Below are 26,800 nucleotides of genomic sequence, written 5' to 3' on the forward strand. Positions count from 1 at the left end.
ATCAATCGTATTTATTAAGCGCTTATTATGTGCAAAGCACTCTACTAAGTGGATAACAATTATGGTACTTATTAAGCACTTACTAAGTACCAAGCACTGTTCTAAGTGCTAGGGTAGATATAAGGTAATCAGATTGTCCCACTGGGGCTCACAGTCTTAATCCCCATTTTACAGATGAGGTAACTGGGGCACAGAGAAGTTAAGTGGCTTGCCCAAGGTCAAACAGCAGACAAATGGTGGAGCCGGCATTAGAACCCAGTCCTCTGACTCTTAAACCCGGGCTCTTTCCACTAAGGCACACTGCTTGCCCGGTATATACTTAAAAAAGGCATTACATGATGATTAATCAGGTTTTGTAACTAGATGGTAAACACACTTTCACCCAAGGAACATAATTTTGAGTTCTTCCACTGAAGGACATTTTATTCATTCTGTGGGCTTCATTACCCTAAAATGGATTTTCCTCCCAGTCAATCAAATTTAATTCACAGCAGGTGTTCCACAGATCGAATGGACATCAATGTTTTCTGCATCTTAAAACAATGCTCACTTTCTTGCATTACCTAATTCTGTTCATAATAATTAAAATAACAAATTCCCTATATCATATTACTTTAAAGAAACATTAAGCTCTTTACATCCATTCTTATTTAGTCTCAACAATATCTCTGAGATCAGGGCAAGGATTTACACAGGGAAACTGAGGCTCCAAGAGTTTAAATGACCTCTAAATCACACAGGACTTTATCCCAGCTTTGCTAATACTTAGTCCAACCTCTTTTCATTAGGCAAGAATACTTCTCTGAAGATTCACATCTCTATGTATGAATAAGGCAGTCATGGAATATTTTTAAAAAATGATCCAACCATTCTTTTTTCTCAACTCTTCTGGACTCAAAAAATCTGAAGTATTTATTGAGTGCCTACTGTGTGCAGAGAACTGTACTAAGTGCTTGGGAGAGCAGATTAGAATTAGTAAGCATGATCTCTACCCTCAATTAGTTTTATATTCTAGCAGGGAAGACATGATGTTATAAAATATAGAAATGTTGCAGAGTGGATAGGTTTGTGAGTGCCAAGTGATTAGGAGACAAGGAAATGCTGAAGTAACAGTTGCTGAGAGGACTACAGGGTTGGGGGTTGAGACAAATCAGGGAAGGCCTCCTGGAGGAGGCAAGATTTCAGAAAGCCTTTGAAGATGGGTAGAATAGTAGCCTGTTGGATGTGAAGAGAGGGCAGGTAGTTCCAAGGAGGAAGCGAGTCAGCGAAGGAGGGATGAGAGCAGGACACAGTGAGCAGGTTAACTTGAGAGGAAGAAAGTGTGCAAGCTGGTAAGAGAAGGGAATAAATAAGGAGACGGATGGAGCTGAGTGCCTTAAAACCAATGACCAGGAGTTTCTAACTGATGGAAAGGAATAGCCAACTACTAGAGATTTTGATGAGTGGGGAGTTGCATACAGAATGATGGTTTAGAAAGATGATCCTAGCAGCAGAGTGAAGTATGGACTGGAGAATGGAGAAACTGGAGGCAGAGAAATCGGTGAAGGAAGCTGGTGCAGTAGTCAAGCTAGGGCATCACTCACTTTAGGAAGTATACAATTGTAACACATATTACCTCAGCATTTTAACTACCTTTCTGACATACACTGCTACTCTTTAGTGGGCAAACAGCTATTTGTCATGTTATAATGATAATGTTCAATAAAAATGTATGTTTCCAGGCCATATATTACAAGGAACCCCCTCAAATAAGAAAATGCCATCTTCTGGTCTATGTTGGTATAACTAGTAATGAATTCATTCAGGAAAAGTAGTCAAGAAAGCCTGCCATTTTTCTGAAATTTCAAAACACTTCCTTAATATTCCCCCTGTCCAAAATGACCACTTTCTTAGGCATTCTCTAATCTCAGGCTGCCACGCCTAGGGTTTCCTGAAAAAATCAAGACATAAATATGTTTGGAAGTCATAGGAAGGGCTTCTCGACTATCGGAAAGAACACACACACTGCAAAAGACTTCCACTGGAGTGGTGAAGTCTCTATCTCTGGGTATCTTTAAAAACAAAAGAGACAGCCCTCTTTTGTAGATGGTTTAGTTCCCTGCCCTCCTGCTCTCTCCAGCTGGGAGTTGGAACAAGTATCTTCTCCAGGTTCTTTATGGCTCTCTTATTTTGTGATTCTGTTTTCATTCCCAAATCAGCTAGTTTCTGAAGCCTAAGGACCATCTTCCAAAGTAGCTTCTCTCCAACTGTTTCAACATTTGGTTGGAGGGGAACCAGGAAATTCTTTATCACTGATTCTGAAATGTAAGGTTCTTTAATATCGGATGTCCAGATTTCAGTTTTGTGACTGTCTACACAATGGCTGCCCAGTGAACTGTGGGATCTCATGGAGGAAGTCACTCAAATACAGGACAGCTCTTTCTGGGAAAATTGGACAGAGGGTGAAATAAGGGGCGTTAGAAACCCTATTTGAAAGACTGGCTTTGGGTGTGAGTTTTCTGACCTCTCAGAAGTGATATTCGGCCACCATACTCCAGGGAGGTCAATCTTAAGTGAAACCACTTCCCTTTAATCTAAGCAGTGATCAATACTCACTTTTATCCTGGGAGAAAATGTGCCCTTTGGACACACAACTGATGCTCTCTAAAGGAAAGTCCTTAAAACGCCAGGAAAAGGTGGTAAGATACTCTAGTGCCCTCTTCCCACCATGAAGCTCTCACAGCACCCAGGCTCCTTTCACGTTTTTTGGGGCCCTGAGTGGCCTTCCCTGGCTCAGTTCACCATGGCAACCTCAGGCCATTCAGAGGTGCTAATAACGAAGACAATTAGCCGTCTCAAGTGACCATTACAGGGAAGAAAAAAACACAACTGAAAGACAGTGGCAAGGAGATGACCTGTAGGAGTGTCAAACAACTCTGCCCTACTAGAGAAGAGGCTTGGAGGAGTACTTGTCAGTTGCAGAGACTGAAGTACAGAAAAATAAAGTCTTAAACCAATAATTTAAGGCTTGTAGAAGGCCTGAATTGTTCCTTCCTCTTCACTCCAACCCTCAACCCCAAATTGAGCCCAAGAGATTCCGGCAAAGGATGAAAGGAGCAGGCAGAACTGCTTCTCCTAAATCGTGTGCGTCAAACCACCCTTCTCACGTCATAGTCCCCCATCTCCTCACAACCCTTCCAGTAGCAGCAGCCACAGTGAGGAGGAGAAGGGGGAAGTGACGGCAGCAGGCTTGTCTGTCAATAAGGGAATTTTCTCTCAGAGGCCTCTTAGCTGAAAGTGCCAGGAAGAGATGGCTGGCTAGAGAACGATGAGCTCTCGGTTGCATCGAGTCCCCGAAATCAATTTGTCTGACAGAGGAGCGTGTACCTGTGATATCTGAATATTCACAGGAACTACAATGTGCAGGCCTTCAAAGGAAAGGAAGAATTGCTAAAAACTGCTAGCTGGTAGTACACTTGTCTATTCCTATTGCTTTCCAATATTTTTCTGATACAAGTGAGATAATAGTCCCAGAACTCATTCATTCCAAATCTTGGGGATGTGGACCCCAAATTGTATTTTCATCAGAGTCTTCACCTACACTCAGGCTCTGATGTGAGCCACAGCCTAAACCCCAAATCTTCTTCTGGTCACTTATGTGTGACTTTTCTCCTCAATTTGAATTCTACAGTTCCTTCTTTACAATCCCCTTCAATTTCCTTATGCTTTAATTTGTCCCAAATGCAGCTGCTCAACCACCTTTAAACAACAACTCCAATAGGCATTCCATGGGTAATCCTCACCTCTCTGTTTAAGGCATCCCCCCAGTGGATTCTAAACTCCTTGAGGGTAGGGATTGTACTTCAACTCTTCCAAGTATCTAGTGTTCAGCAAGTATATAGTGTTCAGCATAGAGCAGAAAATCAATAAAAAACTGATAATTTTTTTCAGGTTTGGTCCCTCAACTTAAAAGGAATGTGGAGAGACAGGATTGTTTTAAACTTTTATCATATTAAAGGATTAGGAAAGTTGTCCTTTCACCCTAAGATGAAAAGTTGTTTAGCCACAAAAAGACACGGATAAGGGATTACAATGGCAGCTGTTATAAGAATGATGATCTGGCTAGCTAGGTAAGGAAAAAAAATGAGAAAATGGACATAAATGAAAGGAGAGTGATGGGTTTAACATGAGAAAACCTTCTTCCTTGTAATTAACTCTGGAAGAGTTTTGAGAAGGTTTGAAAGGATGACTGTCTTTCTTGAACGATCTGGGAAATGACCTGTCAGGAGCAGAATGTACTAAATGACCTCTTGGATATGCTAATGGCTGTACTATAAGGAGGATCATGGCAAACTATTGGGTTCCCACAGCTCTTTATCACTTGGCACCAGACTCAGATGGGTTGACCTGGGAAGCAATACTACACTCCCAGAGATTAGATTATTGCTTTCCAGAGTTAAAGTGTTCCACTGAGCTACTTTTCACCACTAAAAAGCTGAAAAGAACAAGGGTCCATAGTGTGCTAATTATCCTCATTGCATAAAACCAGGGTAGATCCCTCTTAAATGATCCCATCTAGTGGCCCAAGCAGAAAGCAGCATGGCTTAAGTGGGCTGTTGTTGTTTTTAAAGTAATTTGTCAGGTGGGTGTTCATTATTCTGGCCAAACCTCCACCCCCACAGACAAGGTTTCCTTGAAATTAGTTCTCTCTGGTCACAGTATGCCTTGTTACTTGGTAGTCATAATGGCCTCATAAATAGTGTGAAAGTTGGGAACATTTCAGTGAGTTTATCCATTTCTATTTCCTCAAAGTTTGGTGAGTAGAGAAAAATACTCACAAAACTAGATGTACAGAAAGAAGGCCAGAGACACTGGGGATACAATAAAATAATGGGGAAAAAGTCACAGATTACCTAAGGCAAGTTTAGAAATCACAGAAATCAAGTCACAATACAGGACCCCACAGCTTCCCCCAACAAAATCGAGGCATGGCAAGATTCCTGCTCTGACACCTTCTTCTCCCTCTGCCTTCACTTGTGGTTACTGATGCTCTAGCAGGAGCAAAACAATAACTGGGATATGAAATAGAAGGAAGAGCAAGAGAAAAAGGGGAAAGTAGGGAAAGTGAAGGGTGTTATCTTTCCTTAGCTCTAGAAGATGACAGTATAGAGTGAAGTTCTTTTTGAAACAACCGTTAGGGCAGAAGTCTGCACCCTTTGAGGATATGGAAAAATCCCCTAAATAACCCACCTCAAATGTCCAGATATTCATTCAATCATTCTTTTCCTTGAAACTTATAAACCAAACCAGAAACAAAGGATTGAGGCCAGAAGGCAGTCCCTCATTGCAGCATCTTGCCACTCCTCACTAAGCTCACCACCATTTGGGGAATGCATTTTTCTATCACATATGCATCCTGTCCTTTCAACCACCTCAAACTTTTGCCTTCTATCACCATGCAAACGTTCACCCGCTCTGTCCACTGGATGTAGGGTAGTCTTACCCTGTGTTAGACCGCAACATAGTGCACTTTAAAACACTTTCAAACAGTCCTAGCTAAAAGGTAGGCCAGATAATTACAGGGGAGGAAAAGACCAGATGAACATAAAACCCAGATAAAAGGAGGTTGATTTTCCTACACTTCCTAGAACCTACTGGTGCATTCTGGGAGGAGTTTGGCTTCACTGTTAATAGTGAAAGTCTTCCACACCCTTCTAGGTGGGCTACAAATTTCCTCAAAGGGAATGTCGGAAGAAAAAGTCTCTATTAGTCTGGTGTGATTTTTTAGACTCTTTCTGCCGGGTGTTCCCCAGAAATTTGGCTAGAAGAAGAATTCCACAGAGAGGTATTTCTCTCTGCTTAAACTAAACCTGGGATAAAAAGGAAACTACTATGAGCTAACTGAGGATTATTTGAGCTTGAAATTTCTTACATTCATTTTCCCCCGAAAAAACCTTAGGGGATCCAAGTGACCAGGCATATGGTGAGTGGCTTTTGGTAATCAGGCATTCAAGTTTTGCATTTGCAGCTTTAAATCTCAGGGGCTTTACATATCATTCTGTAAATTGTAGTTTTGTATTTTCTGTTGGGGTTCTTTATGATTTGTAATAGTGAGTAAATCTTGACTTTGGTCATTATTCTGTTTGAGAGTCTGATTAGTCCATGATTACTGAGACCTTTGTGACAGGATCCTGGCAGGAATTCCTAATTCCACATTTCCCTTAGATTGCTCTGAATGCCAGATGGTCATTTCTAGTCATCATTTGGTGTCATACAGCTCTGTGGCTCCAAGCTCAATCTAATGAAGGCTCTGTTTCTGAAAAGAATACCCTAATATAAGCTCAGTTGTTAGATTAAAAAGACAGATAGAGGGTCTAGAAGCAGAATGAACGTTATTCCTGGCAATGTTAGAATGTGAGCCTTACCAGAGCTTGTTCTATAAGAAGGCAGAACAAAATGGCGTTTCCCACTTCCCTAAGACTCTGGAACACATCAGTTTTCAGTTCTGCATATTCGATGATGTCCTTCAGCTGGTGGTGGAAAAACTCCAAGATCCCTAGGGAGGTGGAGGAAAGAGACCATTAGGAAAGTAAAAGTTGTTTTGTACAGCTGTCCTAAAGCTTGTGAAATGGGCCAATTGGATGGTCAAAGGCAATAAAATTGCTTGGCAGTGAAGAAACTAGACAAAAGAAACAAACATACTTCATCCCAGGCATCAACAAGTTTCTCCTTTGAGTAGGACAGAGGTAGACTCCTTACCTAAACCATGCAAAGGGTAAGTGTGGCATTTGCCAGAGTCATGTCAAAAATCAATCGATGACATTTACTGAGTACTTACTGTGCACACAAAGAGTTGGTAGAGACTTATTCCTGTCCACAAGGAGTTTACAGTCCACAGGGAGAGAGATCTTACAATAAATTATGGATATGTATATAAGTACTGTGGGGCTGTGGTGAATATCAAGTGCTTAAGGGGAACAGATCCAAGTGCATAGGCACCCCAGAAAGGAGTGGGATTAAGGGAAATGAGGGCTTAATTGGGGAAGGCCTCCTGGTGATGATGTGCTTTTAATAAGGTTTTGCAGGTGGGGAGAATGGTGGTCTGGCATATATGAAGGGGGAGGGAGTTCCAGGTCAGAGAGAGGACATGGATAAGGGATCGGCAGCAAGATAGATGAGATGGAGGTACAAGGAGTAATTTGGGATTAGAGAAGGGAAATGTGCGGGCTGGGTTGTAGAGGGAAACAAGTGAGTTGACTGAGTGCTTTAAGGCCGATGGAAAGGAGTTTATGTTTGATAGACAACTACTGGAGGTTCTTGAGGAGTAGGGAGATATGGACTGAACTTTTTTTTAGAAAAATGATCCAGGCAGCAGAGTGGGAAGAGATAAGGAGGCAGGGAGGTCAGCAAGGAGGCTGATGGAGTAGTCAAGGTAGGATATGATAAGTTCTTGGTTCAGCAGGGTAGTTGTTTGGATGGAGAGGAAAGCGCAGATTTTAGCAATGTTTTGAGGACACAACCAACAAGATTTGACGACATATTGGCTATGTGGGTTGAATGCGAGAGATGAGTCAAAAATAATGCCAAGAATGTGAGACAAGATCGTGATTTTGACTACAGAGATGGAAAATACAGGGGGAGAGGAAAGGATTTGGGTGGGAAGATGAGTTCTGTTTTGGACTTAATAAGTCTGTAGGGTCATCCAAGTAGAGATGTTCTGAAAGCAGGAAAATGGTCAGGGATGGAGAGGCAGATTTGGGAATAATCCTCTAACTCCCAGGCCCAAGCTCTTTACACACTGCTTCATAAAGCTAGCTTTTGAAGTTTCTGCTGCAGAGCGAAGACTGTATACCAAACTCTTTATATCCTGACAACCCAAAGCTGAAATTTACCATTGCTCTAAAACATTCCTTCTGAACATAGCCTACTGTGAAGAGCCTGGGCCTGGGAGTCAGAGGAATTGGGTTCTAATCTCATGTCTGCCACAAGTCTGCTGTGTGACTTTGGGCAAGTCACTTAACTTCTCTGTGCCTTAGTTTCCTCAACTGTAAAATGGGGATTCAATACCTATTCTCCCTCCTGCTTAGACTGTGAGCCCCAGGTGGCACAGGGACTGTGTTTGGCCTGATTAGAACACTGCTTGACACATAGCTTAACAGATACCATGAAAAGAAAAAAACAAAAAACAAAACTTTAACCTCAACTCAAAGGGGCCATGAGTTGATGCATCATGTCATTAATATGGAGCAATTGAAAATCATTTATGGGTCCCTGGGTGAGCTTATTTTGGTAGTGAACTTGCTTAAGATGATCCAGAAGGGTCACCCACTCTCAGATTAAGTTGCAGAAAATAGGTGCTCACTAATGATTTCAATTTTCTCAGCTTTCCAGAGTAGGTGGGACTGTCAGCAAGGTAACAGGAAGGACTTTTAGGTGGGTGAGTAGAAAAGTTTGTCAGTCAGGCTGGAGAGCTGGCATCTGGGTTCCCTGGACAGGCCCTGTGGTGGGAAAAGTAATTCAGGCCTCTTCAGATATTCTTCTCATCTACCTGGGCAATCCTCACTACTGTCTGTGGGACACCGGGCATTTGTATTATTCCAGAAAGATTGATCGTGAAAATGGCTAAGAAACTCCTCGCTTCTTACAGAGTTGCCATGCCCATACTAACCTGGGGAGCCGTACTCATGGCGGGGCAAACGGCAAATCTTCGGCATCACCTCTATCAGTGTCTTAACATACTGGAGAATGGTCCCTTGTAGCTGGCAGAGGGAAAGAAGAAAGACAAGTCAGGGAACGTTTCCTCCCAAATAGATATAGCTAACTGAACATTCCATTCACCAAAATATCCCACTAGCTGAAACAATCACAGCATTTCATTAAAACTGAAACAATCACAGCATCTCATTAAAATCTGAGCCACCAATGCAGGATTAGAGCTCAAACTGGCTGAAATCAGACAGGAGCCTGCTCTGTGGTCATTTCTTCCCTTATAGGGTACCTTTGTGTGGTGAGGGAAGACCGGCTAGGATGTGTGCCCTTGACTTGGGCCTGAGGGTGATGAGACCTGGCCTTTGTGATGCTAAAGCGGGGTCCCCCATCCCTCACCCAAAGTTCCTGATTGTCCCGGGAAGTAGGGCCAGTAGGAAAAAGCTCTATAAACAGGGCTTGCCAAGGCTTTTTGGCCCATGGCCCAGCCCTATTACTTTCCCCTTCCTGAGTACCGCAACTGGGACAGTAGCTTATCAGGGCACCAGCAGGCTTGGTGCTGTGGTGTGGGAGAGCATTGATGTGATGGTCTTAAGAGCACATACCCTCTCCCACCCCCAAAAAGAAGCAAGGGAAGTGAATGCTCTCATCCCAGACACGCCATGGGACTCACTTGTCACGTCACCACTGCCCCTCTGCTCAATACAATCGTTCTAGGAACAGAAGGAATTTGACATCTCACGACAAGTGCTTATACTGATTCCCTTCTGTTTGTCAAGGAGTCTCAAACTATAGAGCACCTGAGATACTCTCAAGATACAGAGAAAGGACCTCTTTAAGACATAAAAGGGGCAAAACACACACTCAGAATTTTAAGAAAATGTTTCAAATCGGTCCCACTCTTAAATGGGAAGGTCTAACCCAGGTCTATTTCCCAACTATCTCCCCAGCACTCTTGGACTGATTACACACATATGCACTCACATCTACCCACAGCACTTTAATTGATATTGACTTGCCCACCATATTATTTCAGCATGTACTTAGATAACCATTTTTCCTTTTTCTTCTTCTACTAGTATATCATGTTGTTTATGACTCTCCTGCTAAAGTCTAAGCTCCTTGAAGGAAAGGATCAAGTCTTCCTACTCTATTGTACTCTACCAAGTGCTTAGTAGAGTGCTTGGTACACAGTAGCAGCTCAATAAATACCAGTGATTGATCAAATTCCATTAGTCTGTGTGCCCCAAGGGACTCTCTACACTTGCTGAGTTGACCTGGAATGTAAAGATTGAACCCTCTCATTCTTCATTTCTATATCCACTGCCCACTCCCAAGTCAAACGTACTGTACTTTTGCCCCTCTCTGCTGTCTACATGAGGCTCCCCTAAGCCTAGGCGAGATGATGTCTTGATAGCGGAACCCGAGTTGTCCCACTGGAAATGGCCAAACTCTAGCTCTGTTCTGTGCTTACCAGGCTTTTGACAATTTTCAGAAGTTCCTCCATCACCACTGCAATTCCCTGGTAGCCCAAGAGCCTGCAGATGGTCTTGAAATGCGGTGGTCCCACGAAGTTTCGGTAGGAACTGTAGATGTGACTGTATGCAATGTTCAGAGGCTGAAAGAGAAAGATATATAAAGTGAAGGCACAGACGTTATTGAGTTACTGAGTTTATGGCACAGCCAAATGTGACACTGACATTTTCTATCTGTGGCAAAATGAGCACTGCTGAGGTGAAGTGATTCTCTGGAGACTTTAACTGGCAGTCTCACCATGGTTTAAACGTTGAGAAATATTTCCCTCTGTTCTTCTTGCTCTCTTCTTCCCCCACAAAACAGATATAGTATATTGTAGTAGAGAAACAGCATGGCCTAGTGGAAAGAGGCCAGGCCTGGGTGTCAGAGGACTTGGGTTCTAACCCCAGCTCTGCCAACTGCTTGCTGTGTGACCTTGGGTAAGTCATAACTTCTCTGTATCTGTTTCCTCACCTGTAAAAAAAGTATGGATTATATTGCTGTTCTCCCTCCCTCTAAGACTGTGAGCCCCATGGGGGACAGGGACTGTGCCCAACCTGATAAACTTGAATCTAACCCAGCGCTTAGAACAGTGCTTGACACATAGTAAGCACTTAACAAATACCATAATTATTGATCATGCCAATCCCATCAACATTGATTTTTCCAGGGCAGCTTCTTTTGGCTACTGCTGCTGCTCATCATGACATTCACATATAAGGAATAGTTCTTTAGGGGTGATGTGCTGGGGACCATCATGCTGAAAAACTTCCTATGCTTAAGAAATAATATGCGGCACTGTGAGACGATCCTGATGTTCCTGAACTCTTTAGATGCTTAATAAAGGAGCTTCAAGACCCAGGGGTCACCACTAGTAACTCTTAAAACAAGGTCCCTGTCTGGCAGTGATGAAATATCCTTGATGGCAGAGAACAGATTTCTTGTTTCTGCTGCAAGCCCCCAGGCTCAGAACAGTCTTTGCACTCAGTAGGAGCTCAATAAACACCACTGGCTGATTGATCTAAGTTGGTCCACTTAAACTGCATCCACACATGCAAATTTGTCCAACTCAAGTCCCAAAGTACAAGGATATTTCAGGCTAAAAAATCCAACTACTTGAAACATCCTGATCATTCAAGCCAAATTATTTTATTTTTTCAATTATCTAGGCATTTTGCATGTACAGACAATATCACAATCATTACTTTTATTATTGCTGTTAATGATGATGGAGTCACCCATTAACAAAGATAGATGGCTCAAAATGATTACAGAGTAATCTCCTTGTGGAAAGAGGTCCTATCTTCTACCTCTAGACTGTAAGCTCATGGTGGGCAGGGAATGCGTCTGTTATATCGTTATACTGTCCTCTCCCAAGCACTTAGTCCAGTGCTGCACACAGTAAGTGCTCAATAAATACAACTGATTGATTGCTTTTGTATTCTCTCAAGGAGAATCACCATCTGCAGAGAGATGGTGCTCAATAAATATAATAGATTTTTTAATTACAGTCCTAGCAGTTTTAGTATCCCCTCTGAACTACATAGTTTTTAATCAACTCACAACTCTGCTTGCAGGACCAAGTGAACTCATTGTTGATAATTGTTGATGATGACTGATATGGCACGGAGCTTTAAATTTACTGATTTACTTTTAACCAGGAGATACCTATCAGCAGTGATTTAGAGGACTCACAAATTCACCTTTAAAGCAAAATATCTGAAATACATCTCTATTTCTTGTAGCTTCCTACCTAAGATGAGTCAGCAAAAGTTTTTGATGAGTGGAAAATCATTTCCCTTGTTTAGTAACTGTGTTATTGACTAAGGGCAACAAATGAACAGGAATAACAAATGTGACCAGTAAGTGGAGGACGAAGTGATTTCTTCCCCCAAATAATTTATAAACTGAAACAAATATACTTGTGAATTCAAATCTACACCATATTTTTTGGGTCCATGTTTTTCAGATTTGGTTGGAAAAGAGACTCTTTCAGATTTGTAACAGCTTATGTTCAAAATACATTTTTTATGGTGTCTTGCGTGCATAGTTCATATAAAGTGTTTATTTAGTCCTTGAAAATAACAATACCAAAAATACTCCAGGCAAAGTGAACTACAGAAGGAAAAAAAAAATGTACTCTGGTTCTTGTTTCAGAGAGCAAAAAGAGAACATTGCCTCTGCTCCCCTTTCATCTCATACCTCGCATCAGAAGGTGTGTGCACTTGAGTGACATTTATTTCTGGATCAGATTTGGTTATAGTTGTTTTATGGTGGGAATACAGAGCATTTAGGAGGCCCTGCTGCTTGAACACCACTGGAGCATACCAAGATCAACTATGTCAATCAAGGTGAGTACTCTTACAATGATTAGGTGGAAACAGTTCCTTCCTTATCATCAAACACATTTCTGCTTATAGAAATCAATTGGAATTTCACTTCCAAATCTGCAATCAATTTGTCTATGTGGTAATTTCACTTTTTGTTTCTCACTGGGATTTCCTGCTGGAGTCCTGAGAATGGAAGTATTGTATAAGTTTGGTTCCTTAATCTTTATAAATAGGTGACAATTTCAGTCTGGCTTCCTTTTTTTCATATTTTCACCCACAGTTATCAGAATTTTATGCTTCTAACATATACGTAGTTGAGATCCTGAATTTTATTGCAGGGTATCGATTGTACACAGTCCCAAGAAAACATCTGCAAAGTTGGATCTGTTTAAATTACTCTGCATGGCACCCAATAAAATGGCAAGGGCCATTCAATACAATTTGACAGTGATGAATTCTAATATATTTAAAGAATGCGGAGAGTGTAATATGTAATCAGAGAAGACTTTTGATGCGGGTGTTGTGTAAGAAGTTTCATATTAGACATGGAAAAGTATGATAATTGCTCATTATATTTACTTACATTCAAGATAAATGTATGTAAATATCTGCTTGTGTCATTAGTAAGTGACATCCTGAAACTTCAGCACAGTCCTTTAGGTGGCCTGTCTATTCTTCATAATTAAGTGTATGAGAACATAACAAAAGCATGGCCCCAAAATGCAGGAATTGAAAAACATAAGGGATCAGATGGTGGAAATCAGAGGCTGTACTCTGCTTTTTTTCGGGAAAGAGGAAAATGGTTTAATATGTGTATTAATATACACACACACACATAAAAATCCCTAAGACTGGTGTTTCCTGATAAAGCCTGTTTCTGATTTACTAAACACTTCTGGATATAGCTCTAGGCACAATCAAGGTAATGGGGAGTACTTCAACATACTGACAGCCTGAAATAAAAGATGAAGTCCTTTCCTCCGCTCCAGCTTTACTGCCAGGAAATCTGTGCCTCTCCCATCCAGTGTAAAACTAGGCATACTTTTATTATTATTATTATTATTCTCATTATTATTAGTCTCTCTAGATTGTGAACTGCTGGACCATTAAGAGAAGGCCACTGGGATGGCTACTACCTCGGCCCACGAGATGGACCTTAATCTTGGCATGACTCACGACTCTAAAGGCTGCTGTTCCACCAGTGCTGAGGAAGGAGGCTACATCATGGCTGCCACCACAGGGTTAATCCTAGGCTTCCTGGGGCAGAGGCCACTAAGGGGAAGGATGGGAAAGGACTGCTTTTCTCCCTGCTCTTCCAAGGAGGCTCTGATGCAACATTTGGAGCTGACTTTGTCAGGGCATCTGGGAAAAACGGGGTGAAATCCACCAATGCTACCACTGCAGGGTAGAGGGAACCTACAACATGGCAGAGAAGCAGCTGGACCTAGTGGAAAGAACACAGGGCTGAGAGTCAAGGGATCTGGGTTCTACTCCCAGCTTCACTACTGGTCTGTCCTGTGACAGTGAGCAAGCCATTTAAATTATCTGTGCCCTACTGTCTTTAGTTGTAAAATGGATATTAAATACCTCATCTTCCTTCCCCTATGACTGTGAATCACATAGCCTAGTTAAGAGAGCGTGGACCTGGGAGTCAGAGGACCCGGGTTCTTATTCCTGGCTCTGACATTTGCCTGCTGTGTGATCTTGGGCAAATCACTCAACTTTTCTGGACCTCAGTTTTTTCACCCGTAAAATGGGGATTAAATCCTCCTCCCTTCAATTTAGACCGTGAACCCCAAGATAAACTTGTATCTACCCCAGGCTTAGAGGGTGTTGTACTGTACTATCCTAAGCACTTGATAAATACCATTGAGTGAATGAATGAATGAATGAATGAATAAATAGTGCTTGACACATAGTAAGCCTTTAACAAATCCCATAAAAAAACTGGAGGAAGGAAAAATAAGAATGCACACTTGCACAAGTCTGCCAAGATTACTGTTCTTCTTGAGCATTTGTGTTGTGCCCTTCTCCTCCGTCATTCCTCAAGCATTTGGGTAGTGTCCTTCTCCTCACTCATTCCCCTCTCACCACATTCAGTATCCTTACCCTGGAAAACAGGGCACTCAGAAGAAACACCATGATTCTTTATGAAGCACAATCCCAAAACCAAAGACCCTCAAACACACACACACACGCCCAAGGCTGGAGAGCCTTTGAAAAAGACAGGTTTAAAATACAACGTTTACAATTTGTACTGAATGCAGATCTGTGGTTTCAGCAAGTTCTGGAGACCATGATTTAAAGATAAATGAATTTTAGGAGAAATCATCTTGAAACAGCACAACCCCTTCAAAATCAGCAAGCCACCCACTGCCCCTCAAGCGACACCCACACCAAACACATGCACGGAGAAACACAATTCATGCCAACACACATAGGCTTCCCACGAGGGCACTCGGTCTAACCTGTTGACTCAGCTGGAGGCTCACCCCTACATACCCAGAGGTATAAAGATGGGAAGGTAGGGGGCAGGGCATTTTCTGATGTGGTAAAGAAAAACATGATGCTATCATTAAAATCATAACATGATTGCTAGTGGAAAGTCACCAATTTATCTACCTTCTTTATACTGTATGCTCCTTAAAGACAGGAATCATGCCTTTAACTTCTAACTCCTATGGGCAGGGATCGCGTCTAACCAATCTGTTGTGGGTACTTTCCCAAACACTTAGGTCAGTGCTCTGCTCACAGTAAATGTTCAATAAGTACAGCTGACTGATTGATGCCCCTAAGCACCTAATGTAGTATTCTGTATACAGTTAAGCACAATAAATACTGATCATGATGATGACAAAGATTTAATAATAAATATTACTGCTTGTGAACCAATTGGATACATTTGTAACACAGAGTGGGTCACCTGAAAGATGTATTAATAATCAATCTATTGGTGATGTTTATTGAGGACTCACTGTTGCAGAGCACTGTACTAAGTGCTTGGGAGAATAAACTACTGCACAGTTGGTTGACATGTTCCTGGCCCACAAGGAGTTTACTAATCCAAGTCTTTAGCTCACTGCTTTTTAAAGAGACTTTTCAAATGTACTTTAGTCACGTCCCCAAAAGCAGCAATTGAAATGAATTGGTCAGATAAATTTAAAGCACTATAGCTCGTTTTGGGTGGGGAAGATGTTTACCAACTCTTTTGCATTGTACTTTCCCAAGTGTTTCAGTACAGTGTCCTGCACATAGTAAGCACTCAATACCACTGATTGACAATACAATACCTCCAACTTTGAGACTCTGGAGCAGAGGCAGAGTGGACATTAATGTGCAGAACATAAGAAATCCAAGTACCCAGTGAACCAAGGAAATGATCTGTCTATCCAGGAAATGATCTGTCTATTCCGGCAGGCATTATGTTATACTTTTTGACAAAAGAATTTGAACCCTTTTCTCTATTGGTTGGCTTCAAAAAGCTTGCACTTCTGCTGACTGCTAACTGGCCAGAAAAATAACAAAGAGAAAAAGAACAACCTTTGGCAGCCATTTCTGGCTGTAAACAAATTTAAAAGTAATCTGTATCTCTAGTTACTTGTATGAGATAGGAGACTTCAAAGTAGTGATTACACCCACCCCTCCCAGGGGGTAAAGGCACTTCCAAATTCCCCTTATTTTTCTCCACTGCTGTCTGAATGTATTTGAATACAATAGCCAAATGGGTTTTCTCAAAATAGAGCTCTTGAATTCCAACCTCCTGAATCACTCAAAAGTGGCATCTTGTGCAGATAAATTAATAAAACAAGAGGTTTTAAGAAGACTGGAGGGCCCAAAATGTTCCTAGGTCAGGGCTCTATGATTTGTGGCTGGGGACTGAGTGCAGTAAGCTTTGGGTGATTGGGTCTAGACTATGTGCTCAATCATTTGTATTTCAATTGTATTTATTGAGTGCTTACTGTGTGCAAAGCACTGTACTAAGCACTTGGGAGAGTACAATATAACAATAGGTACATTCCTTGCTCACAACAAGCTTATACTCTAGAGACAAGCTCCATAGTTCAAACTCCTGTCCTGCCATTTTGACTAGGAGCTCATTGTGGGCCGGGACACGTCTACCAACTCTGTTGCTGGCTCTCTATTGATAGTGTATTAATTGGCTTTTGTTGTTATTATTGTTTGACCTAGATTGCACTGTACTCTGAGGAGAAAAACCAAAATCAAACCTGTCCCTTTCCACCCCTGAACACAAGAAAGCTAATCAAAGGCAGGGAGAGACTGCAATGCAGTGAAACATACCATGCAAATCCAGATTCCCCAATCTCAGAAGCAAGACACTGAAGAGAAGAACTTTATGCTGCTTCTTTCTCTTAATTTCTTTGTTTTTTATTGGTACTTGTTATGCACTTACTATGTGCCAGGCACTGTCCTAAGCACTCGGGTAGATACAAGGTAATCAGATAGGGTACAGTCCATGTCCCATATAGGGCTCGGATTCTTAATTCCCACTTTACAGATAAGGCAAATGAAGCACAGAGAAATGATTTGACTTGCCCAAGGTCACACAGCAGACAAGTGGCAGAATCCAGACCTTCCTGACTCCTAGGCCCATGCTCTATCCACTAGACCACGCTGCTTCCTAAGTGAGCATGAACTAGGGTCCAATTCTGGACCTTAGCATGGTCTAGTGGAAAGAGCACTGGCCTGGGAGTCAGGAAGATCTGGGTTCTAATTCCGGCTCCGGCAGTTGTCTGCTGTGTGACCTTGGGCAAGTCAGTTCAGTTCTCTGCTTCAGTTGCACAGAGTGAGAGGAGTGAGAGTTCCTGGGTTCTAATCCCCACTCTACCACTTCTGCCTTGGGCAAGTCACATCATCTCGCTGTTTCAGTTTCCTCATCTGTAAAATCGGTATTAATACCTGTTTTCCCCTCTATCAGACTGTGCCAACCTGATTATTTTGTATCTACCCAAGAGTTTAGTACAGTGCTTGGCACAGAGTAAGCACTTAACAAACATCACAAATACCACGGTTCTCTGGTCTTAATTACTTAGTACATTGCTTTCCACACAGGAAGTACTCAATAAATACAATTGAATGAATTGAATGATCACTGACAGTTGATTAGAAGGGAAGAGGCATTACAGCCCAAAAGTAGAAAAGTTGATTTTCTGAGAACTTTCATTTATAACTCCATGGCACGGAGTTACAATACGATGTACAATGTGACATAGCAAACTGTCTGGGAAGAATAACCCATAAACTGAGCATATCTGTTTATGAATTCATGTTTCCAGATGATAGCTAAGATATTTTTAGTTCATAAAAAATTCAGACATAGGATCAAAACTACTGCTCAGGTTTTAAATTAGATGAGGTTCAATTCAAAGACAATTCTTGCTTTTAGGGCAGACAGGAACAGGCTATTTCATTCTGTGCTCCTGGGTCTCTTTGTTCTCCTAGGTCTTCTATTCATGTTTCCCCTTCACTTCAGATCTTTCCCCAATGAACAAGACTTTTTGTACTACCTGTAATACTCTATCTTTGGGAAGGGCAATATATGGGGGGGCTGTTTTTAAGAAGATGGGTTTAAAGATTAATTCTTGACAAACTTGACACCTTGAAATATTTGCTGCCCATGTTATGTAAAAACTGTCAGCTTCCTTCTCGAATGAAATTAAAACCAGTCTTTAATTCATAATGCAGTTTAGTGGTCTTGGAACAGGTGAGACAACAATATTGTCCACAGCTAACACCTAAAACCTCTAACACCTAACCATTGGCTATAAGACTTTGCACCAACTGGCACCCTTTTCCAATCTGCCCTCTTCTTCTACTTCACCCCAACTTATGCCATTTGACCAAGTTAAATTTCTCCCTTTCTTGACTCTCATGCCTTCAAGTCTTTGCTCACAACTTCCCTTTTCTTGAAATGTCCTGCCACTTCATCCTTTCTACATCCACCCCTTCCTTCATAGCCCTCCTAAAAGTCTACCTCCACTATGAGGCATTCCCTATCGAATCCCACTTTCCTAGTCAGACTTCCCATCAGTCATCTCAGTACTTATGCACTAATTTGTTCTTGTCTATTCAGTTGGATCCATTTTTTAATATTCTTCTCACTTTTAACTACGCTTTAGTTGTCAATTTACACTTTCTTTTTCCTCTATGGATTGTAAGCAACTTGAAGGTAGAGATCACCCTTTTCATTTTTGTACATTCCCCAACCACTTTGTACAGTACTTTGCAACCTGTGGGCAATGACTACAAATATAGATCAATGATACAAATACAATAATACTACTTAGCTGTGAGTCCCAAGTGGAATAGGGACTATATTCGGCCTGAAACACTAACATCGACCCCGGCACTTAGAACAGTGCTTGACACATAACGAGTGCTTAACAAACACCATAAAAAAATACAGATCTTGGCACTGATACTTTTTTGACTGGGGTTGAGGCCCAGAATCCCAGTAATTATTTGGACAGGGCATTGTAATTGTCAGTGATTCTGATGTGCCCATCCAGATGTCCAAATGTGCCATGGACATCACCATTACAGTATTTCTGAGGCCTTCACAGAGCCAGAACCCGGGTGGAGAATTTCAAATTTGTGACTATGGGTGATTAAATACACATCCAGTTCCGCATCCAGTTCTGGGTTGACTCATCTATATTACTAATTAGTCAGGGATCCTCAAATAGGATTCACGGTAACACGGGCTAGAGAGCTGAAACTCACAAAATGATGATGTGTGCCCCAGGTGGGACAGGGACTGTGTCCTAATTAACTTGTATCTACCCCAGCACTTGACATATAGTAAGTTCTTAATAAATACCATCATCATCATAATAATAATGATGATGTTAGGGAAAGGGAAACAGGACAGGAAGGGATATTCCGATGGGGAAGAAGTAGGAGTTGAAGACTAATGGGTTGGTAATGGAAACACAGAAATGGAAAAAGGGATCCCAGAAATTTAGATATCCGCTATAGGGGTCTGGGAGGAATAAAGTGGGGAGACTAAGAAAGGAGACTAAAAACACAATAAAATGAGAGCAAACATGGGGTTCACTTTTCAGCAGCTCTTTTCTCTCTTTTAGCAAATTTCAATCTATTCTTTTGGCTTTGGGGACAAATGCTCTCCCGCTCAGCCGAAAGCTTTCGGTAGACCACTGACTGGCTCCTTGAATGATGCTTGACTACAGATTCCTATTGGTTGCTATGGTGAATGATGCTGACTCTGAACAAATGTACAGTGTAAGCCTTTGGAGAGGCAATGGGCGTACTCGGTCAGCAGCGAGAGAGACATCAAGGAGGACACTGGCTGGGAAGAGGAGGGAAGGCATCATTAATTCTGCTTTATGTCCACTCTGCCTCTGAGGGTCTGAGAAGTAACTGAATAGTTCTCAAGCACCAGGTAAGAGAAATGGCCTCTTCTTTTCAAGTCCGCCTAGAGAGTGTGTGGTGGTGTTTTTAACAACAGAGAAATCAGGGCACTAACAATGGAAACTGGCTTTAAAAAAAATAGAAGGAGAAAAAGAAAATGTGAAGAAAAAAATAAAAGAGAAAGGCAAGTTAAGAGAATGAAACAAGGATGTATTTAAAGCTCTTTGCCCACAGATTAGGGATTATTGTCAATAACCTGGAGAAAGCTGATGAAAGTTTCTTCATGACGAAACTCAATCTTCCTAGTGAAACTGAGCCAACTCCCATGCCCACAGCAGACTAGAATAGCAAGCTCATTTCAAGAACAAAATTATTCTCCAAGGGAGATTTGTGGGAGAGCTTCCTAAAGGGGAAGTCACCAGTCCTGAGTCCATCTACAAATCCTGGGATCTGATTTGGTTTCCTCTAGAATGGCCAACAGGTAGAAATGCAGGAAGAAGAGAGAACAGAGAAAAAGAACAGACAATCCAAATGAATTCCAGAGAGATCAAACCGGGAAGTGCCCTCACACTGGTTGTCACTGAAAAATCAGGGAACTAAGTTCACAAATAGTCCCCTTGTTCAGGATGGCTGCTATTGCCTGTTTTTCCAGCTGCCTCAAGGGTGTGAGCTGAATGCTGTTTGAAGTGGAAAAATGATAGATGCATGACTGAAATAATTTTCCACTAAGTCCACAAGAGGCAGGGAAACTAGGGGACAGAACCCTTCTGATCAGTTAATTTTTGTTAACATTTAACTGTCTGATTTTTATTCCACCCCAACAAAATGAAATTGCTTTCTCTGCATGTACAAAAGAGAAAAGAGGATGATATTAGGGCGTGTGTGTGCATATGCTGGCTCATGATTTCTTAGTGAAGCAACTTTTAGAAAAGGAAGTCACACAGGTTTAAGACATTTGACAGGGAGAGACAGAAAGTGTGATGAGATTTATCCAAGGACAGAGAAGAGTACTGCTTCCCCCAGAAGCTCCCTAAAAGCTACCTTCTTCTTGGAAGTTAGGTGAGAAGGAAGAGGAGAGTTCAATAATTCCCACTACTTCACGTAACAGAAGAAACACAGGTTTGCCTCCCATCCACTTCACTCAGTGTGGCAACCATTTCTTTCTGATCAGTTCCCCAACACCTGTCAGTGGGGGAACATAATAAGGAGTTACTCTGCTACCTTCCTGAGGGCTCCTCACTGGCTAAAAACAGTTTTGTGGCTCTGCAAGTTGAAATGCTGTAAATATCTCATTGCCTCGTCCTACTCTTGAGAGAATCTGGATCCCGAAGAAGCCGTGAAGCGGGAGTTAAAGTCCTCTCTCATATTAGAGAGTGGGTTACATTAGAATAGAATGACTGGGCGTAGCAAAGAAATCAAATGTGAAATCATTTCCCAATGAATTTTAATAGGAGTTAGGGAGGCACAGAAAATATGCCTAAAGCTTTCTGCAGCTCTGCTAATTTCTTCCCCTTAATTAATGTTCGCTTATCAACTGTTCAAAATTCACTGTGCAAGATAATAGCATAGAAATAAAAATCAAATCTGACAAAAGATCATTTCCTTAGTTTTTGCCATCCATCTCATATTCGTTTTCCTGAAACAATACCCAGGAGACCCTTGCCACCGTCGGGATTGTATCCAAGAGATACAATTTCCTATTTCTCTCTGTAGTGATTGGCTTCGCTGAGACCTTCATTGAGACCTTTCTTCAAATACAAATTAATCAGGGTCCCCTCTTATCCATCCCCCAATAATGAATCTAAAGAAAGATTTCCCCCTGGGCAAAGCAGACAGTTCCCTGTATTCTTTTCTTGTGATGTATTCAACTGAATGGGAGAATTGAAACTTTTCGTTTCCAATTTTAGAGACACAATGAACATTGAAGTGGGGAATATTTCCTACACCCAAGCCACCATATCCTGGTCCTCCGTGGAGCCCTGCCCAGAAAACTATTACCACATCATGTACCGGCCCAACTGGAACAGTATCTTCTCCAGCTACCTGCGCCACACCTTACACCATAAAGAGAGGGTTCCTAGCACCCTCAGCAGCTTTGTCCTCCACAGATTGGCTCCCTCCACTGTTTATCTCATCTGTGTTACCTGCAAAAGCTCCTACCCCTCCAGTAACCACTGTACCATGTTCCGCACCCTGGACCGGGCCCCCTTTGCCTTGGGTGGCTCCCAGGAAGACCCCAGCATCTCCATCTGGGTGGTGGGTGCTCTCTTAATTGCCTCTTTCTTGGCTCTCCTGACCTTCTTTTGCTTCCAGTTCTGTTGCGGAAGGTGCCTCCAGTCACATCGGTCTCATGGCACTGGCCCACAAGAGGAAGCTGACGAGCTGACGAGGTGGTCCGAGGATGCCCTGGTTCTTGGACTGAGAGAGGAGGCCCGTCAGGAGCTCTCGATGACAGCAGTCCTCATCAAGAATTCTCGTGCCACCCATGGAAGCCCCCGAGGCTCTCTCTCTGGCTTCTTCACCCCAGAAGATGGTGACAACAGAGCCACCACCTTGCCACAATGTGGATTTTAAATGGTGGAAGACAGGAGCTGTTTTGGGGTTAGGATTAAGGTCAAAACTTCAATTCTCTTAGCACCTCTTCCAGTTCTCCACTTTGGAAAAGGGAGGCAGGTTGGGGGTTGCACACGACTAGGTCTGCTGATAGAAACCATCTGTCTATATCTATTACCCATGATCCCCTCTAGCCCATGATCAGTACAAAATGCTCCAATCATCTCAATTCCAAACACACACTTTTCCAAATCACATTCTTAAGGATTGACAACTTGTTCATGCCGGAGTAAAGGTTTCTAATGCTTATGTCTCTTCTCAGGCTATCTGGCACAGAAGGGTTTGGCTTAAAGGTAGCAGATTTTGAAAACTAGGGCAAAAAATGTCCTTGAAAATTGGAGACAAGTCCTTCATGTCTTTCCTTGGCCCTTTTCTTGGTACTTTTTAACCCATGCTCAGAAACATCTGCTAGCAAGAAACTGCGCCCCAGTGAACTGCCTTCTGGGATTGTTTGGAGAATACCCTGAATGGAACAAGCTTATGGTCAAAGAGTCCATTCCTTGATTTGCACCCAGACCTAGCGATTGAGAACTTAGTTGTGAGGAGACAGGAAGTAAATGGGGAATCATTTCTAGACTCCAAGTTAAAAGCCAGGCCCACGGCATGTTATCCTAGAGCTGGGAGTATTTTCCTGAGTATTTTCAGGGAGTAAATCCTGAGTATTTTCCTCAGGATGAGAAGCAGGTTGGCCTAGTGGATAGAGCATGAGCCTGGAAGTCAGAAGGAACTGGGTTCTAATCCCTGCTCCACCATTTGTCTGCTGTGTGACCCTGGGCAAATCATTTCACTTCTCTGTGCTTTAGTTGCCTCATCTGCCAGATGGGGATTAAGACTGTGAGCCCCATGTGGAACATGGACTGTGTCCAACCTGATTAGCTTGTATCTACCCCAGAGTTTAGTACAGTGCCTGGTACCTAGTAAGTGTTCAACAAATACCATAAAAAGAAAGGATGCTATCAATGGGCATAAAGGTGCAGAATCGGCACTGGCACTGTGAGAAAGAAGCAGAGATGGGACACCAAGATAAGAGAACAAAGGTACGTGGAAAAGCCCTCACTGAGATCATCAATGGTCCGAGTACAGCATGTCCAAGTACTAGTAGTAGGAATAGTAGGACTAGGAAAAGCACTGTACTAAGCATAGGGAAAGAGTAGACAAGTGGGAATTAGACACGGACTCTGTCCCTTGAGGGGCTCACACTGCTATTCTCTGCTCACGATTTCCACCTTAATAAAGGTGACCTCATTTGTGTCCGATTATTGATTCACGTTTTGATTTCAATAAACCTCTTCTAAGCCTGGTCCCCTGAATCTCTCATTTCCCAGCTCCCAGATGAGGCAGCACTGCTCATCTATGTGATCTGCTGTCCTGGTTCTCCCCAACTCTGCTCCCGAGTCCTGCCTAGCCCACAGTGACCACTGACCTTGGATCCGTAGAGGTAGTATGGCTGGACATTAGCAGGCTTGTCCCTCTGAGGTTCCTGGGTGAAGGGAATGGCTGTTCGGACAAATCTAGAGGAAGAGAGGAAAGAGGTCAGAGTTAGCTATAATCAGAGACATGCACCTGACAAAACCTGGGATGACTCCCTCTAGACTGTCTCTGGGCAGGGAAAGTGTCTGTTGTATTGTACTCTCTTCTCCCAAGTGCTTAGTACAGTGCTTTGCACACAGTAAGTGCTCAATAAATATGAGTGAATCAATGAATGAATGACAGGGAACATGTCTACCAACTTTGTTGTACTGTACTCTCCCAAGCACTTAGTACGGTGCTCTGCACACAGTAAATGACCAATAAATACCACCGACTGACGATTCCTGTGATGATTGAGGATGACCACTAAAATCCTCAGCCCAGAGAATTATAATTTGTATGGAGTGTAATCTACTCAGCCCTGACGTAAGATGGAGAGTAAATGGATATCATTCAGTAATACAAATGAATGAATGAATGAATGAATACATAGGCTCTTTTCAGTTTTCTTCTTTCAGGAGAGTTCTCACTTAGTGGGCTAACAGGGTGTATCTCTTTATAAAGGACTCTGTCAAAAGAATTAGGAAGCACCCCAGTGGGACTGTCTGTCTGAAGAATATGGGGGCTGCCACCTGGGAACGAAAATCAAATCCACTTAGAGACAGAGGCAACAGAAATCAGACAAAACAGCAAGATAAGGTTGTTGAGCTCAAAGACGCTACCGACACTGAATTGCACATATGGGGGAGTGTATGGCTGAAAAGGCAAAAGTTGGGCCCTTAATCCCACCCACACCAGGCTCCCACAAAGACTAACACCCCATTGGGCAGTTGTTCTTTCATTCAATTCAATAGTATTTACTGAGCGCTTACTATGTGCAGAGCACTGTACTAAGCGCTTGGAATGAACAAGTCGGCAACAGATAGAGACAGTCCCTGCCGTTTGACGGGCTTACAGTCTAATCTTGTTCTTGTTAATACACTGCCTCTGCAGTTTTCATTTTTGCCATCTCATCTCAAATAAAGCACCCCACTGGCAGGGAGGATAAAAGCAAAACTAGATCAGCAGCAGTGACAATTAGTGTTCATAGTGTGTGTGTGTTGAGGGGTGGGTGGGTGTGCGCATATGCATGCATGCACATACCCTTTAAAGTTCTTGGTGCACTTCCAAAATTAACTCATTATTGTCAAAGAGCAAGTAAAAACTTTTCATATCACAGAGAAAGAAATGGAAGCTCACCATCTTGCAGGAAGGAACCTGCACAAAGACGCTCGGGAAGCTAGTGAGAGAAATGGGAAATAGAACCCTGTAGCCTGCACTCTGCCAACCCTACCACCCTTCACCTACCCTAACAAATTTCTCCAGAACTTTGGAACTGTTACTCATTTTGAAATACAGTATAACAAGTGTGTGCATTCATACCTATGCATGTGGATAAAGGGACATATGTACAAGGATGTGTTTGTGTATGTACATGAAAACATTTTTATATCATGTATTATAAATGCCTCACTCTCTCCTCAGATCTGTTCTCCAGTGAAATTTCCTCACCGATTAGTGGAACCGTTGTAACAGTAGTTGGGAAGAAAGTCAAAGTTCAGCTCCCAGAAGACGTGCAGGGTGATGCGGCCGTAAGGTGCGGAGACATTGTGATTGGCCTCTCGGAACATGGCGTCAAAACTGTCCAGGGTCATGTGTTTGCAGAGCAGTCGGTGGGTGAGACGGTTTATCTCCAGTAACCACTCCAATTCCTGTCCCGGAGGAAGGAAGAGCTGCAGGTTACTTACTCGTGCCTACGCTTGAGCACTTAGAAAGCAGGGTTGCGATCCCCATATTATGATCCTGGGTCTTTCTGGCCAATGCCAGAACTGGTTAATTAATATCTGGTTATTTCAGAACTGTCTATACAGGCAATCTGAATAATTCAGATGAAAGTATATTTTTTTCCAAGCCTTTATTATTCAAATTTTCTGTGTGAATAATTCTGAATTATCCACTGGGAAATAGCTTTGATTAAAGAAGCACATTCTGAGAGAAAAAGGCCCTCCAGAGAAAGGCCACATTGAGAGTGAGGAATAAGGTAGCCAACTAAAGTTTGAAAAATAGGCCCTAATTCTGAGAGCTCAGGCGACGTTGAGAAAACTGGAAAGGATTGAGGTCCTGAAATTAATCAGATTTCTTTTAATGGTATTTGGGTTTTTTGTGGTATTTGTTAAGAGCTTATTATGTGTCAAGCACTGCTCTAAGCACTGGGGTAGGCACAAGTCAATCAGGTTGGACACAGTCCCTGTCCCACACAGCACTCACAGTCTAAGTGGGAAGGAGATCAGACACTGAATCCCCATTTTACAGTTGAAGACACTGAGGCACAGGGAAGTGAAGTGACTTATCCAAGGTCACTGGCAGGCAAGTGGCAGAGCAGGGATGAGATCCCAGGTCCACTGACTCCTAGGCCTATGCTCTTTCCACTAGGGCCCAAACTCTGGCTGGGCTGGCCCAGATGAAGCACTTACTATGTGGCATGCACTGAACTAAACACTGGGGTAGATACAAAATAATCACGTAGGACACAGTCCCTGTTCCACATGAGGATCACAGTCTTCTTGGACTATGGAGGCTAAAATGAACTATGCTTTTCCTTACCGGGCAAAGGGAGAATTTCCTGGGACTCACTATTCTGGCATTCCACAGAAAGAGTGAGAGTCTTGGTGGGTCGACTTACCTTTGGTTGGCAAAAATCAATCGGTTGATTCCTCAGCAAGGACTGTATTTCCTCCAGAGAAGGGAGGGGGAACTTA

At 42.5% G+C, this 26,800-nt stretch overlaps 2 protein-coding genes across 4 annotated transcripts in view; one reads left to right on the plus strand and one right to left on the minus strand.

Annotated features, from left to right (window-relative positions):
- Positions 1–26,800, minus strand: part of CYFIP2 (cytoplasmic FMR1 interacting protein 2) — a 95,109-nt gene that overhangs the window by 18,194 nt on the left and 50,115 nt on the right. For both annotated transcript variants that reach the window (XM_029052157.2, XM_029052156.2), the window contains exons 22-26: positions 25,554–25,753; positions 23,956–24,043; positions 10,160–10,303; positions 8,648–8,738; positions 6,405–6,535 (exon numbers count right to left, since the gene is read on the minus strand). In XM_029052157.2, coding sequence (XP_028907990.1) covers positions 6,405–6,535; positions 8,648–8,738; positions 10,160–10,303; positions 23,956–24,043; positions 25,554–25,753 — 654 coding nt within the window. The remainder of the gene's footprint in view (positions 1–6,404; positions 6,536–8,647; positions 8,739–10,159; positions 10,304–23,955; positions 24,044–25,553; positions 25,754–26,800) is intronic.
- On the plus strand, positions 12,350–23,249 carry FNDC9 (fibronectin type III domain containing 9). 2 transcript variants are annotated; one of them, XM_029052163.2, is made up of 3 exons: positions 12,350–12,551; positions 19,739–19,950; positions 21,827–23,249. In XM_029052163.2, exon 3 carries the CDS (start codon positions 21,834–21,836, stop codon positions 22,491–22,493), a length of 660 nt encoding a protein of 219 aa, XP_028907996.1. In that variant the 5' UTR covers positions 12,350–12,551; positions 19,739–19,950; positions 21,827–21,833; the 3' UTR covers positions 22,494–23,249. The 2 variants fall into 2 exon arrangements, with proteins under 2 accessions (XP_028907996.1, XP_028907994.1); XM_029052161.2 differs by having other exon boundaries at positions 19,739–23,249.

The sequence above is a fragment of the Ornithorhynchus anatinus genome, chromosome X1 (genome assembly GCF_004115215.2).
Source record: "Ornithorhynchus anatinus isolate Pmale09 chromosome X1, mOrnAna1.pri.v4, whole genome shotgun sequence".
NCBI lineage: Eukaryota > Metazoa > Chordata > Mammalia > Monotremata > Ornithorhynchidae > Ornithorhynchus > Ornithorhynchus anatinus.

What these genes read in the sequence shown, in the direction of transcription:
- FNDC9 (XM_029052161.2), top strand. Translation starts at nt 21,792, where the DNA reads ATGGGAGAATTGAAACTTTTCGTTTCCAATTTTAGAGACACAATGAAC.